Below are 15,656 nucleotides of genomic sequence, written 5' to 3'. Positions count from 1 at the left end.
TTTTTGTGGCATTTCACCTAGACCCATAAAGATTAAGTACAGAAAATGTTATTCTTTATTGCCATTAATTTTCTGAGAGTCTTTTTCCATTGTATGTTTTTTACTTTAGTTTGAAGTAAAAGTAGATTGCCATGTTTAGGTCATCTTATCTGCATATTTTTCCTACATAAGGATACGGTATTGGGATCCCTTTTCAGTTTGAATCCAAAGTTGGCCCTGAAATTCTAAGCAAAAAGAGAATAACAATGACAATTAATTTGTTTATAACAGGATTATATTAATAATCAAGTTTTGAGATTGTAGTCCAGTCTTTCTAGAAAAATAGAGATGAACAAACTAACTAGTTACTCTACAGAATTTTGGCTGGATTGGCTACTGCAGTTCCATGTGATAACAAGGGACTAGACCATATGGTGTTAAGAGGCTTCTCTAGTCCCACATTCTTACAGTCACATAACATTAACTTCAGAAAATCTGCTCAAGGCTATCAGTGGCCACTGAGCTATCATGGAGTGCAGTGCAGAAGGAGGATGTCTTTAGCTTGACTGTAGCTCATTCTGCATTTTAAAAGGACATGTCTTTACTAGAAACTCTGGATTCAGTGCTAGTGAACCTTGAAAACACAGAAGTGTTGAATAGGTTGGCCTAATGCATAGCAACGTTTTGTGAATTGCATCCTTAGAAAAAGGCTATTTATTTGACTTTGTTAACAGTGTAGTGAATTTTAACCACAGTGAAGCAGGGTGATATTCAGATTGTCCAGGTGCACAGTGTTCACACCTGTTAGTGCATAAATATGGCAGACCACTCCTTTTGAAGGGAGTGAGGTTTTCTTTTTGAAGGAGTTTTGTTCGATTTTTCTAATACTGTAGTATTTACATACTTCTAGTGCAAAAGTCAACTAATAGCGTCCAGGTCTTAAGTTAATGCATTAAAGAAATACAATTCAGCATAGCCTTTGATAGCTTGTTAGGCTTTGTGTAACTTGTGGCATTCTAAGTAACAGTGTTTAATCTCCTCAGTGAGGAAAACAGTGCTGGTAACATGCAAAAGTTGTTCTGTAATATCCAGTATCAATTCAGGTGGTCAGGAGTGGGTGAAACTTAAAAAGTCAGGTCTACCTCTAAAAGACAGCTGTCTATACTGGTAATATAAATTCAGGCTGACCAGTGTGTGCCTTACAGTTGCAGGTTTGTGCTGGCCAAAATTTGGTCTGCAGCTGGAGTGTAGGCCCTGCTTTTCCAAAAATTTAGTATGGTTTTGGTTTGAATAATGAGATAACGATGATATAGTCAGAAACATATGACTCAGGTTGCATCTTTCCAGGATTTACTCAAAAGACTAAATATAACCATATGTAGAAGTTAGTTTGTCTGTATGTAGGCTTGGTTAAGGGTTATTGATGTGAGAATCAGCTACAGTGTAGGTTATTCTTCTGTAATTCATTCAGTTCTTCATATCTGACAGCATCTGAGAGAAACACTACACTTGTGTTCAGGCAGGTATGAATGTGAATGTTTGAGACAGACCTGCTAAGTGAAATCCTATCTCAGTTTCTGTTTATATGGCCACTTTTCTGATTATAACAGCACTTCTATTGCAAGCCAAAAACATCAGGGTTTTTAAATGTATGACCAGCAGCTATAACACAAGTGAGGGAATTTTCTAGGCTAATTGTGTCCTGATTGTGTTTCAGAGGCATCAACAAAAAAGGCATTAGGATATGTTTTCAGTGATCTTGCAGACAAACTATCCTCAGATGTTCTTGTATTAAGAATTTGCCACAGTTCAGTCTACGTGTGGCCAAACAATGGTATGAACACTGTTCCAGAACTGACTGATGACTCTGCTTGTAAGGAGATAAGACGATTTATACAGTGAGTATATTTAATTTTAATTTTTTTTAATAGATTAATTTCATGTTATAGAAATTTCTCTTTCTGTTGATGCTTCAGATTTGACCAAGAGGATGAGACCAAACGAAAGCTTGGCAAAAAAAAGGATAAAAAATTACAAGATACGGTATGTGTCTCACCACACTAATAAATTATATCAGACTACCTATCATTTAAACATTTTTATACCTGCGCTCCCTAGGTTTTTCTGTACACAAATAGACATTGACATGACTTAAAAGAATTCTTTTAAAATCATTTTGAGACTCAGCATGAATGCAGAGACCAGTCTACAGTACATCAGCACATAGAAGTTTGCCTCTAATGTGGCTAGACTTATTTTTTTTATCCCGAGTATTTAATTACTGAGTTTGTTACCAAGATCTTACTTTGCCTTCTTGGTGCATGTGTTGTTGGAGATGTACTACTGGTGTCTTTATTCTCTGCAGCAGCAGATAGTTAATATAGACCTCATGTTGGAAATGACATCTTCATTAGCTGCTTTGGCTCCAGTCATTGAAAGGGAAAATAAGGAACACCACTACATAAATGTGACGTTACCAGTTGATGTTGTTGTATCTGTTTCTCCAGAAGAAACGTGGGGAAAGTAAGTGTTATTCTGAACTTGTAATTTTTCAGATTCATTTCTGCTTTCTCTTGAAATAGTGAAGTAAAGCTATATGATTAATCAGTTTAATGAAGTAGCATATAGTAATTTTGTAATGGAATTTAACTGTGTAAATAATAACAGCTGTCTACAGGAGCTTTTAGCTTTAATAGTCTTGACACACGATCCTTTTGCTATCTACAAAAAATTCAGCTATCAGTGTCTGATAGATTTGATAATTCGTAACCGTTGCTTAGCAAGGAATTGAAAAAGTCAAGAAAATGATCTAAAAACTCTTGTAAGTATGTGAGTGTGTATAAAAGTGAGAGTTGGAGTTTATTTGATGAGTCTTTGTAATCTCAGTACTACGTTAGGGGCTGCAGCTGGGTAGGTGAAGGTGGAACATGTTAGTCTTCCTCTATACTTTCTCCTTGCAGTTTTTTCCATAGGATTTGTCTCTGAAGGATGCTAAATGGGGTGGATAAAATGCAGAAAAAAAACAGTATAGTCGTATATGTACCTTTTTGTTTCAGCAAGTTCTTATACTGGTTGTGTTTCTGATATAAGGCCAGGGTACCTGCACTTTGGAGGGTTGAATCGCTAGGAAGTAGTTTCTACGTGCAGACGTGCTTCGAGTAAAGCACAGTGAGGTTCTGTCTTTCTCTGTGGGAGAGGAAGCGTGGAAGTAGTAAGTTCATCGGACCAGGTGCAAATATGCTTATATGTATTGTGTAACTGTCAGAGCTATGAGGGGAAATTATCCACCATCACTGTTCTACTCTTTTAAATATTCTTTTGCAGGGTACAAAATCTCCTGGTGAAAGCAATTCACAGGCAATTAAGTGACATGGAAAGATGTATCATGAAGTATATGAAGGGAACATCAATTGTGGTGCCAGAACAATTTCATTTCATGTTACCAGGAAAAAATCACCTTGTAACAATCTCGTATCCTACAGGTATTTCAGATGATCAACTGGAAAGCTACAGAAAGGTAAAACCAACAAATACTAACAGAACCTGATTTTTTAAAACTTTTTTAAAAAATTGTAACTGAAGCAGTGGTAAGCTTTTCATTTAACCAATGTAGAATAAATACTAACAGATACTTTTTTAAAAAAAAATTATTATAACTGAAACAGTGTACTGAATATGGAAGCTTCATTTATTAGAAATTATCTTATAAAATGTGACAGATCTCATTTTTGTAAATGCAACTTCAAAACTACATAGGATTTGGTTTTGGTAAAGCTTATCTAAATTATACTTTTGGTACTGTATTCTTTGAATTTCTCTACTTCCATGGTAGAATATCAGATTACTTGCAGCATGTTATTACTTTTAGGCCTTAGCACCTGTCCTGAAAGGGTTAGGGTTGGGTTTTTTTTGTTTGTTTTGGTTTCTTTGTTGAGGTTACCTGTTGTTGGGTTCTTTGTTTGGTTGGGGAGGGGACTGCTTTTTGTGGCTCACAGCTGACCAGCCTTAGCTAGCTTCTGGGTTGGCACATCTAGAAAAAGGAATATGGATGAAGTGGAAAAATGTTCTGATGTGGCAGCCCTTTCAGATGGAGACATGTGCCTGGCAGATACTAGTTCAGATCACACAGTTACACGTACTGAGAGAGTGGGGAAGGAATTTAGGAATTTTCTACTACCTTAGAGGTGTAGAAGCCATGGGGGGGGGGGGGGGGGGGGTGTGATTTTCTTCTTCCATGTGAAGCATTACTGGGTATATGAAATCTAATCTATTCCTTGCATTTGCAGAGGCCTCAGGCACTGGTGGCACATCAAGTCTTTCCTGCTTTCTGTCTTCTGTTCACTCTTATCCACTGATTGCTAAGTGTTACTGTAGCTAATGTAGTGTTGTGTTGGGTTCAGTGTTGGGTCATCTGCGTAAAATGTATTACCTGTGTTACACACATTATCCTAGATGATCTCCTCATTCCTTTCACTCAAGCTCTGTGCAGTAAGACAATCTATCTCTTTAAATGTGGCTGCTGTGTTGTAAACCGTGCTTAAGAGATTTAAAAATAGACAATCTGCTTAAACCATGAGCTCAGTATCTTTACTTTGTGTCAGTATGTGGTATTTGTATATCTTCAATATTAGTTAAGATGTAATTGAGAGTGTGTGTATCTATACTACTACATAGATGAATCTGTAATCCTTTACTATTATGGTGTATCTTATACTTTCATAAGACACTTGTCACTCATGATATCTTCAGTGGGGCTCCAGCAGCAGGCATTAGGTAACAGGACTGCATAAAATAGTGGGCCCTTTAGGTAGGAGGTAAGCCTGCATGAGCTTCCTTTCGGAGGTGAGATCTAGTAGTAAACATACATGCTGAATATTTAATTAAGCAGATTTTAATTTTGGTGAACTATGATGCTAAAATTTTTTATGTCTTTATTGTTACTGAGAATGTGATTCTTTTAATCCAAAATTTGAATTGTGCTCTTTATTTTTATTCGAACTTGCATGTAGGAATTGCACGGGTTATTCAATCTGCCTTGTGACAGACCATATTTCAAGAGAGCAAATGCTTATCATTTTCCAGATGAACCATATAAAGATGGATATCTCAGAAATCCACATTTACATCTTAATTCACCCGGTATGGAGTCTGGTATGGTAAGTTCAAATTGAAACATTTGTAAGAAAGTACTTTTTTTTACTTGAGATTTGTTATTGAAAGAAGTAATTTAGATAGATAGTCAAAATTGTATAGATGAGAAAGTGGAGTAACTGATAGGGCCTTTTAAGCAAAAGGGCTTCTCTGCACAAAATGGCATTGCTCTAGCTATATTTGTCCCACAGAAATTGCATTTTCTTGGAAAAACATGTACACAATTTTAGCATGTATTTTTAAAGTTTCTCAGAACCAAGACAAGAAGCTAAACCTATGAATTGAGATGTTTAGGAGACAAAAACAGGAGGAGTAATCATGTGTGAATAACAACCCTTCAGTTCTTCCAAATATTTGCAATCCCCAGCTGAAAGCTTTTACAGTTCTAGTGACAAGTCGTATGACTTCTCCGAAAATTGATGCAAGTGTGATCAGACTGATTTGTGTCGTCCCTTTCTGTGCAGGTTTATTTAGTACATGGTGTATATAGTTACCACCACTATATGCAGGATCGGACTGATGACAGTGGTTGGGGCTGTGCCTATCGGTCTCTGCAGACGATCTGCTCTTGGTTCAAGCACCAAGGTTACATTGATACACCTATACCAACACACAAGGAAATTCAACAGGTACAGAACACTTAAGCAGATTCATTGTTTTATGCATATTTGTCTAGAAAAGTTTGTATAGATTATTTTTAAAGTATCAAATTCATATATTTTAGACTTCAGATTTGTGTGGTATTTTAAATTTATCTATTAAATTGAACTATAGTAGTTCTGAATTATTATTTTTAACAAGTTGTGTTATAGGAGATCTATCTCCAAATGTTTATTAGTGTCAGGTGACATTATCTGTACAAATAAAACTCGTTAAAATAGTCTTCTAAGTATTTGCCTGGATTCATGTTCTATTAGAAGCTCAAATTATGACACTTTAACCAGTTTTGCCAAACAAAAGAAAACAATGTATCATACTAAAATCAGTTTTAAAACTGACTTTCATATTCAGTGACAGCTGGATGCTATGCCTTGATTTACTGCCTTTCTTTGCAACTTTCCCTTTGAGAGTAGTGGGCTTTTCCTGTTTTTTGAACTCTCCTTCACTTCTTTTTCTATTGTGAATTCATATATGTTTTATTTCTGTTAACCTCACTGAAGAAAAACTGTAGGCTTGGGTAGCTAATATTGTATGTCTAGCGAGAAATACTGCTGTCTTCAGTCTTCTAAAAATAGTTCTTTGTGTTATATTTCTTTACTGAACATTTTTAGCAAAGTTTGATTCAGTCAACTTTCATCATACCTAACAGGGATGTGAGCACTACGGTTAAAACTGCATTTCCTGTACATTTCTCAGTCCACACCTAAAAGCAACTGAAGTCCATGCAGTCCTGTAGTATCTTTAGACATCTAGAAGAGGGCAGTAGCCTTCAGGAAACTTCATGGGCTTTGTGTCCTGAGCAGAAAAGGCCCCTCTCATGTGTCACATGTAACATATAAGCCTCAGAATGGAGAATAGTTTGAAATAAACCACTACTTGTGGTGTATTTCAGTGGCCTCTTCCTCAGAGCACTATTTTATGGATCCTTTCCTGAGATGCTTTGAATGGGAATCCAGGTATTTCAATCTGTGAAGTGGCTTCTGCACCCCATTATCAGACAGCTCGGTGCTCACCATCCCAACTTGAAGTCTGCCTGTGGAACTGGGATGTTACAGTCTGTGCTTGGAGGCACTGTTCTGTATCAGTGTTCGAGTGACATTTCCAGAGGTTGAACTGCAGTGAATGAATTCAGCATCCATTTGTCTGCTGTTGACTGGCTAGGTTCAAAACACATTCCCATATATATATAAACCAACTTTGTTCACAGAAAGTGGTGGAGTTGCCTACTATATGTTGTTGACACTTGTTTTTCTTCTTCATCGTGATGTTGCAAAGGCACTGGTTGATGCTGGAGACAAGCCTGCAGTGTTTGTTGGGTCACGGCAATGGATTGGTTCAATTGAGGTACAGCTTGTTTTGAATCAGCTTTTTGGAATAACATCCAAAATATTATTTGTCAGGTAAGAATCAATACCTGTTTAATAGCTAGGTAATTATTAAAAAGCCTGAATGCCTTAAAATGCAAATTACCATTATGATACATGGGAGAATAGAGATAGATAAGTCTTTTAAGGGTTTCTTGTTCATAAACCCTGTATTCCTGCCTTTGATTGTGCTAAGTGCTTACAGATGAAGGTGTTGCTAAATTTCTTGGGGGCTTGGAGTTTGCAAATTCATTTGCAGTTGCTGTAACTTGCTTAATGATATGCAAACTGATGTGGAATTCAGTCTGTTCCTTTGCACTGCAAAGGTCATTTCTGAAGCAGGCACACAGTCTGGTGATCATCAGGAACCAAAGGCACGCTGATGGTAAATTATTACTTTGTCCACTGAGCTAATCAATCATCAGTTCAGGATTGAGGCAAACTGCTGAGCAGCCCCAAAATAGTGTTTTATTTTCTGAGTTGGTGTGACAGATAAAACAAGGTATTTGTTTCCATTCTGACAATCTGACACTCCCATACACCCTACAAATATATTGGGAGAAAAAGAGCAATGTTCAGCATTTATCAGAAGTAAAATTATTGGGTTTTTATAATTTAGGCAGCACTAAACATACTAACAAATCCCTCAACATTTTGTGATAAATACAATAATCAAATAAAGAATACATACAAACTTAACATACATGAAAATTCTAGTCAAACAAAATACTACTTGTGAATTATGTTTATGTAAATTCTACTACAAATATTCTAAAAGAGCATGTAACCATGGTGATTCTTAATGATTCAGTTTTTCAGTATTTTATAAACCTTTATGCAGCCAATTTTAATCTTTTTTTGTTCCAGAGCTTATATTTGCAGATGATCCACTTATTATTTATAGTAGCTGTGACAGACGCTGCCACTATGAAGGCTGTCATTCCTGCACATAAGAACATAGAATAGGTTCCTTTGTGAATTGGGTAGAATTGCTCATAGTGCTGCTACAAGGGAGCACCAGTGTTTTTCAGAATTATGAAAAGCCAGCATCACTTCTGTGCTGAGAAGAAGAAATGTCGTGCATCTTTTTCAGCTGGTCACTGGCAATTGATAGTACTTTTGTCTTGGGCTTATTTCCAGTTAGCACCTCTAACTCTCTCTGAAAATAAGACTTCACAGCTGCACCAGCAACACTAGTACTGAATCCATGATTGTAAATGCACCATTTCCCAGAGTTCCAGTGTTGTATTCTGTCTGCATTTAATCTGTCTCTCTAGGAACTTGAGAAGCAGGCACACAGGCTTTCTTTGGGTTTTCAAAAGGTTAAATAACCACTATATGAAGAAATAGAAAGACAAGATACTAAAAGTGTCTGTACTGATTTCCTTGCCTAGCTTCTGTCACCACTTTTGGGAGTACTGTCAGTCTTCCAAGGAGAAACATGAGTCTCCGACAGACATATGTCTTCAGCTCTGAATCCTGGAGTGTGTGCATGTTGTATGTGTGCCTTTCTCTTCCATGTAGACTTATTTTGTCTGTGGCTTGTCCCCATAGTTGAAAGGGGAAGCAGGAAGATGACAACAAAGCTAAATTCAGTGTTGCTTTGAACAGATTACCAATGTTATTTGAGATTTTATTTTTAAAGCCAACTTGGGTATGAGTACTGCAATTGCTTGTGCAGTTACAGTGGAAAGCTGTCTTAGGAGAAGTCGTTATAAACACCTTTATCAACACCTTATTTTTGTTGTTTCCAAGGAAGTTCTGTTACTTCGGACTACCCCTTGCTGACAGATGTAGCCAGTCTGTTTTTCAGCCACTTGGAGGAACCCATTGGGGTTTACCAGCTGTCCCTACTATGGGAGACAAGCAGCAGACACTTTATAGAAGCTGGGTGACTCCAGGTGCTCCAGTGGCAACTAGACTTAGAGCAGATTCATCCATCCAATTAGGATCTGTAAATTGCATTAAAAAAAACTTTTTTCAAATTGTCCCAGCATGTTTACACAGGAAAACTCTAAGCCACTTTCAGTTACCTATGCATTTAAGGAATGTAATGGATAATTAGAGAATTAAGCCTAATGAGGATGACAAATCTGTTGTTTTTCTTACCTAGCCAGGGTTCTGAACTAGCATTGCAGGGAAGAGAGCTTGCTAATCATTTCAAGGCTGAAGGAACTCCAGTTATGATTGGTAAGTGCTCAAGTATCGAAGAATGCCAATGAAAGTGCATGGCCTTGGCATGCTGAATTTCATTTCAGTTAGAACTCATTCAGTTTACTGTACAACAGTTACTCAAAACTCTAGATGAATTTAAAATTACACTTTTTCCAAGGGAGCTTGGAATATGATGCAATTTAGTCTGGCTGGTATCTTTTCATTCAGTATTCCTCCCAAGCTCTATATTAAACCTGGTAACAAAGGTCAATCTAAATGGTGTTCTTAAAAACTGCTGTTAAAGTCAGAACTCAGGAGCTGACTTCTGCTCTCTGGAGGAGCAGGATTTTATACAGTTCCTCAAAACTTCCCGTCACAGAAGAGTAGTGTTTGTCTGGCTTTGAAGAGAAGGGTATTATCCAAATTCTTTTTAAGACTAGTTTTAATAATCTGAAATGTTGGTAACATAAGAAATGCCATTCATAAAACCACTGTAACTTTAATTGAACTATTTCCAAGACACCTGTGGTTTGGAAAATGAAAAATATTGAAAATATCATGTTCAGCTTTATAAAATTTTGCTTTTAGGAATTTTTGCAATCTGTATTTGGCACTCCATAGTGTTACTCTCTCAAACTAGAGGTGCCAGAAGTCCAGATTTTTATATGAAATATTCTTGGCCTTTCAGCAGCCTTTCTGTCTGAATTTCAAGAATTTAGAATCCTACATTGAAAAAATCTTGGAGTCTGTAACTTATTCTTCCCTGTAATGCTCTCTTGTAGATTGGTTTAACTTTTGTTGTTGTTGGAGGAGGGGAGATTGGCTTTTTGGGGTTGGTTGGGTTTTGGTTCTTTTTTTTTGCTTATGTACTTTTGGTTTTTGCAATTCCTATGTGTTTTGTGGAGTTGTTACTACAGTATTTCAGTGATGTAAACTCCTCATGCTATCTGAAAGAAACATGCAAGAGTCAACCTGTGGCCAGTTCATCAAAACATCCCCTTTCCCTGTTTGCAGGCTAGAGAAGGAGGTGTCAGAAATTACTACTCTGCCACTAATATCCATTGATGGAATTTAGTAGAAAACAGCAGATAACCCTTACCCAGAAATTCTGATTTCTGTTCTAATTTTAGTCCTTTTACAACCAGGAAGTTTTCCAGATTCCTTTTCAACAGTTAACTTTCTTTAAAGAAAAAGTAATCAGAACAGATGGTTGAAATATTCTTGACTTCATCTGATGGAAGTGTTGAGGATTTAACCCACCTTGCTGACATGGAAGAACTTTGGAAAGTAAATTCTCTAGTTGTAGTAAGTAAAGTGAAATAAGTAATCTTCCCTAGTTGTAGTAAAGATATGTTGCTTAATAATGTGAAGATTCTTATGTAGGACAGCTTCAGAATAATTTTGATAACCAAGCTAATCTGTTAATAGAAAGTGTTGATGTACTTTTATTTTAGGCTTACACATTTAGCCAGTATCAGTGAAAAATTTTTAACAATTTTTGTTCCTCTATTTTAGGTGGAGGTGTTTTGGCTCACACAATATTAGGAGTGGCTTGGAATGAGATTACAGGGCACATAAAATACTTGATTCTAGACCCACATTACACTGGAGGAGAAGATCTGCATGTTATTTTGGAAAAGGTGAGGCTTGATGCACACGCACATACATATAAATATACACACACATATATGTATGTATATACATGTATTTTAGCATAAAACCAATAACGTACAGCCAAATACAAATTGGTCTTTCTATGGCTTCTCCATTCCTGTGAAGCGCTGACCCCAGTTAACCTGCATATATGCTGCTTATTGTTAGTTTCTGAAACTTAAGTGTCTTTGGAGAAGAGATGCTGGGTCAGCAACTACATAAATTTACTATAGTACAAATAAATGTTCTTTACTTTCTCTGAATTACACCATCTCCCCTTTTAGCCAGTAGTATATAGAGTAAATGTGTTTGGTACTTTGAATGGAACATTAAAATCTGTTCAGCCTGTAAAATGCTGTTCCCGAAGCAGAGAAGATAACCATTTATTTAAAATTTTAAGAGATGTTTTAAAAAATCCAACACTAGGCATTCTCAGATTAGGCCTTGAACCAGTTTTAAAGGGCAGGTACTGAGCGGTTCTGAGAATCTGGGAAAACACTAAAGAACTAAAGGGTATGTAATGTTATTTCCATATTTAAAGCTACAAAAAGGGATGACACAGCACATTACGTTTCTGACACTAAGTTTTCTGTTTTGTAAACTGTGAAAGTGGCCAAATCATCCTGTAGGTGTTAGTAATCAATTTATTTTCTGTTCTTCACATTAAGTTGCAAACAGCAACTTTTATTTTGTAGCTGTATTTGATACCCTTGGGTTGAAGAAACATTTTGCTAGCCCTATGAGGATCAAAGCTTGAAATTAATACAGAAAGAAACAATTACCAAAGGCTGTTACAGAACAAGGTGTTACGGAATGGTCCAGGATAAAATACATGCAGAACCCCCTTTTCTCATCAACAGTGGCGGGGGAAGAGAGGAACTGAGGTGCACTGTAAGTTTGTAGCCCACTTCTTCATTAACACCTCATATAAATTATGTGGTACTCTGCAAACTTAAGAGCTTTGTTACTGTTTTTCTGCTAAATCTTGATCAACAGCACACCTGATATTAAATGCTCCATTTGGCTCTAAAATACCAACTGTTACCAAAGAAGGCAAGGGTTTAAGACAAGAGAAGTAGAAACTCTGAGAATCATAGTGTTTCAGAATAACATTAGTCTGTGTAGCAGCAGAAGGTAATAGATGATAATTTTTAGGAAGGGAGACAGGGTGCAGAGGAAGGAAGGGGGGAAGAGAGAGACTCTGTGAAGTCTTTTCCATTATTGTGTTTCTAGGCATGTAGAGAACTTTCTGAAAACTGTGTCACTGCATTCTATAGATAGGTGAAAAGAGTTCTTACAGCTTAGATTAAAATTAGTAAAATAAAATATATCCAATGGTAGTAGGTAGGAAAACCAGAATTTGTAGTAGATTTAAATGGCATCTTGCTTTTTCTTGGACAGGGCTGGTGTGGATGGAAGGGCCCAGAGTTTTGGAACAAGGACGCCTATTATAATCTGTGCCTACCTCAACGACCAAAAACTTTTTAAATTCCACTCTTAAGCTGGAACATGGTAAACCAGAGTACTAGCTGATCTAGATAGAACTGTCTTGTTATTTATCAAAATACTGCTTTAAGTCAATCAAAACCCAGTTGGAATAGAAATGTTGCTTAATAAAGGTTTGGGGTTTTTTTAAATGAAACCTCCGAACATAAGAGTTGTCTGCTGTGAACTCTATTTCTTAAAAATACATTCATTAGGTAACTAATACTCTCTTCGTTTGGCTAGGACAACTTTGTTTATATAACATTTTTGTTATGCTAAAATCCTTACAGATTAAGTGCCCTGGCCTTTTATTTTATGGATTTCTTTCTTGCCAAAAAGAGCCTGCCTTTCAGGTCCCATACAGCCAGCAGTTCTGTGCACTATGAATCTGTTCAAAGCCAGTATTTGCTGCTAATACTGTTGATAACAGCATTTTAGAAGAGGAGTGGGAGAAAAATGGCTGTATGTACTGAATTTTATTAACTTTGTACTCATTTACACAGAAAAAAATGTGAATTATTATATGCTCATTTATTTATAGCTGTATGAATACAACTATTCTAGAAAAAAAAAAAAAACCTACACCACAGTAGTCTTCTGTAAGAAGTAAAAATAAACGAGCTTTCCTCCTTCTCAGAAGGAGACAGTGTACTAGCATACACATCTGGCTGCTCGATGCATAGTCCAGTCCTGTTTCTTCAGACTTCAAATCCTCTTGATTTCATTTTGGGATTACAAGCTGGATCCTTTGTCAGCTAGGAGACGAGATCTGTCATATGAATTAATAAGAATAAGTCTGTATCTACTCTGTCAGTACATCAGTAAAAGTACCCGTGATTTTTATTTCTACCCCCCCATGTTAAAGTTGCCTTTTCAGTTACTTTCCCCATGCACGATCCATTTTCAATAATAACCTTAACTACCTATGCAAGTTGATCCTTACTAGCAGGCTTTTAAATCCAGCTATGTATCTAACACCAAATGTATTTACTTAAATGTTAAAAACATTAAAAAATATTCTGAATTATAGTAAACAAACAGTATTACACACCATCTGATCGTCTCCTCTTCCTGCTTATGGATCTGCTGGTTTCACTTCCATGTTTCTGTGCAGCTGGATCCTCTCTCAGCAAGCCACGTTTGTCACTTAGTGAGTAGCCAGGCTCTCCTCTCAGTTTCATTGTCTGAGTGTGCTGAATTGTTGTGAGGAACTTGGCACATTCCAGAAATCCGTAAGCCAGTGCGAGGTCTGCTGCTGTTTGTCCGCTGTTGTTGCACAAGCTCAAACACAGAATTAACAATAACCATTCAGTTAAATTGAAATATATTATAAACAACCACAGATCAAGATGAATGAAGTGATAACTTCAGACAGTGGTATGAAATAAGTACAGAGAATCAGTACCAAGAAGGTTTGAGAAGGATAGTGCGGGGCTCTACTCAGAGAGGGCTGGTATTAAGTGCAACAAGGAATAATTATTTTAAAATAAATTTGTCATCAGACTATGACTGGCTTAGCATATCAGAATGGCAAGGGGAAGGTGACCACAGCATTAGTCAGAATGGAAAACTAACAAGGAGAACTGTCCATGAATATTCTCTTAGTGACTGGAGGGGTCTTTAACATGGAACTAAACAACATCTTATGTACGGTCTATGCTACTTTGGTGTTTATGGCAGTTTTTAATACCACTCTTATGACTACAGTCATGTTATATTTACAGTCTTCACACACTGTGAACAAAAGTACTGTGTAAAATACATGTATCCTTTGACACTGTTACTGAAATGAGTAAATGTAACTCAACTTACTCAATTTTGGCATCTCCAGCAACAAGGAGAGCAAGACATTCCAAACTGCCAGCTTTTGCTGCTTTATGAATCGGGGCTTCTCCAAGGCAATCCTAAAAACGCAATTTATATATAGCAGTCATTTGAAGGGAGAGGAATAGGGTGAAGCTATCTTGTTCTCCAAGGTGACTGTTTACGGCGTGTTACTCTGTATAGCAGTCTCTTACAAGGTGGGAGAGATTAAAGGAATGTAGCTAGTGAAGTGTACTCAGTAACTGCCATTAAGTGTTTAGTGTATTCATCGCAGCAAAACAGAAATACTTTTCCATACAATACTCATTGTTTAACCTTTATCTTCTAAAAGATTATTTCCACGGAACATGCTCTGTACACTAACAGCATCTTTCAGCACCGTTGAGGGATCGCTGTGCCCAACAGCATGCTGCTACCAGCTCAGAGGTATAAGCAAATTAAATTTTGCAGCTAGAGGAAGAATTCTTATGTTTACCGGAATTGCGGGCAGAATTTCAGAGGAAAAAGAAATACTCGTTTGTGTAAAAGAATTAAGTTGTTTTGACATCTGCATGCAGCACTGGAAGTGTGAAATTTGCATTATACACAGCAAGTGAAGTTGCTAATGCGATATAGATAGCGTTTCTGGTTCATGCTAGAATAAAGTTACTCTAAAATAAGCCCTGATACCTCATGCCATACAGCTGTGTGTATAATAAATCCAATAAACTGGATTTACTGACATGCCAGATTAGAAGAAACAAAACTTCCGTATTTTTACCTGTTGGTTCAAATTCGCTCCTGTCTGCAGCTGCCAAAGTAGGAAAAAGGCTTCACCGCCACAAGCAGCCAAGTGAGCTGGAGACTGACCAAAGGCATCTGCAGGTGCGTTCACACCGGTTCCTGCCTCAAACAGATCGCTGAAACTACCGGCCTAAAATAAACAAGACACCGGGCGGGGGGGGAGGAGGCGCACAATGTTATTGCCAGTCTAAACCGCGGCAAGTCTACGAACGCTGCATCGTAGCAGAAACCCCCCCTCGCAAAACATCGGAACGCTTTGTCCCTTGAGACTGCCTTTTAAAGACCAAAAAAAAAAAAAAAAAAAGGCGACCCAAAGGCATGGCTTTTTTTGCTTTAGATCTCTTAACCAGAAACCCCGGTGGACACCGGCAGTGCCCCAGCACACCCAGCAGCAGCTCCGGGCAGCCCCCGCCCCGCACGGTTCCGCTGCCGGCTGGGCGCTCCCGGCAGAGCGCCCTTCCCCACGCCTCACCTCGGACCCGCCGCCCAGCACCAGCATCGCCTCCCTTGCGCTGCCCGCGGCGGCCGGGCAAGCGCCTGACGCCTGCCCGCCGCGCCGAGCTGCCGCTGCAGCGACCGCGCACCCCGGGCTGCGAGCCCCGC

The 15,656-nt window shown here is 37.8% G+C and overlaps 2 protein-coding genes across 4 annotated transcripts in view; one reads left to right on the top strand and one right to left on the bottom strand.

The window, feature by feature from the left end:
• Positions 1-13,497, top strand: part of UFSP2 (UFM1 specific peptidase 2) — a 15,791-nt gene extending 2,294 nt beyond the window's left edge. For 2 of the 3 annotated variants that reach the window (XM_074905831.1, XM_074905829.1), the window contains exons 3-12: positions 1,697-1,877; positions 1,956-2,022; positions 2,345-2,502; positions 3,304-3,496; positions 4,989-5,135; positions 5,595-5,759; positions 7,066-7,190; positions 9,268-9,344; positions 10,824-10,948; positions 12,363-13,497. In XM_074905831.1, coding sequence (XP_074761932.1) covers positions 1,697-1,877; positions 1,956-2,022; positions 2,345-2,502; positions 3,304-3,496; positions 4,989-5,135; positions 5,595-5,759; positions 7,066-7,190; positions 9,268-9,344; positions 10,824-10,948; positions 12,363-12,449 — 1,325 coding nt within the window. In that variant the 3' untranslated portion in view covers positions 12,450-13,497. The remainder of the gene's footprint in view (positions 1-1,696; positions 1,878-1,955; positions 2,023-2,344; positions 2,503-3,303; positions 3,497-4,988; positions 5,136-5,594; positions 5,760-7,065; positions 7,191-9,267; positions 9,345-10,823; positions 10,949-12,362) is intronic. The other variant, XM_074905830.1, reaches the window with a different exon arrangement.
• Positions 12,959-15,656, bottom strand: ANKRD37 (ankyrin repeat domain 37). The gene is made up of 5 exons (XM_074905835.1): positions 15,526-15,656; positions 15,031-15,183; positions 14,259-14,350; positions 13,498-13,727; positions 12,959-13,215 (listed from the first exon to the last, which is right to left on the bottom strand). The coding sequence occupies exons 1-5, from the start codon at positions 15,550-15,552 to the stop codon at positions 13,202-13,204; spliced, it is 516 nt and encodes a 171-aa protein (XP_074761936.1). The 5' UTR covers positions 15,553-15,656; the 3' UTR covers positions 12,959-13,201.

Source organism: Athene noctua, chromosome 4 (assembly GCF_965140245.1).
Source record: "Athene noctua chromosome 4, bAthNoc1.hap1.1, whole genome shotgun sequence".
Classification (NCBI taxonomy): domain Eukaryota; kingdom Metazoa; phylum Chordata; class Aves; order Strigiformes; family Strigidae; genus Athene; species Athene noctua.
The sequence above is the reverse complement of the archived record's forward strand: the minus strand, read 5'-3'. Positions and strand labels throughout refer to the sequence as shown.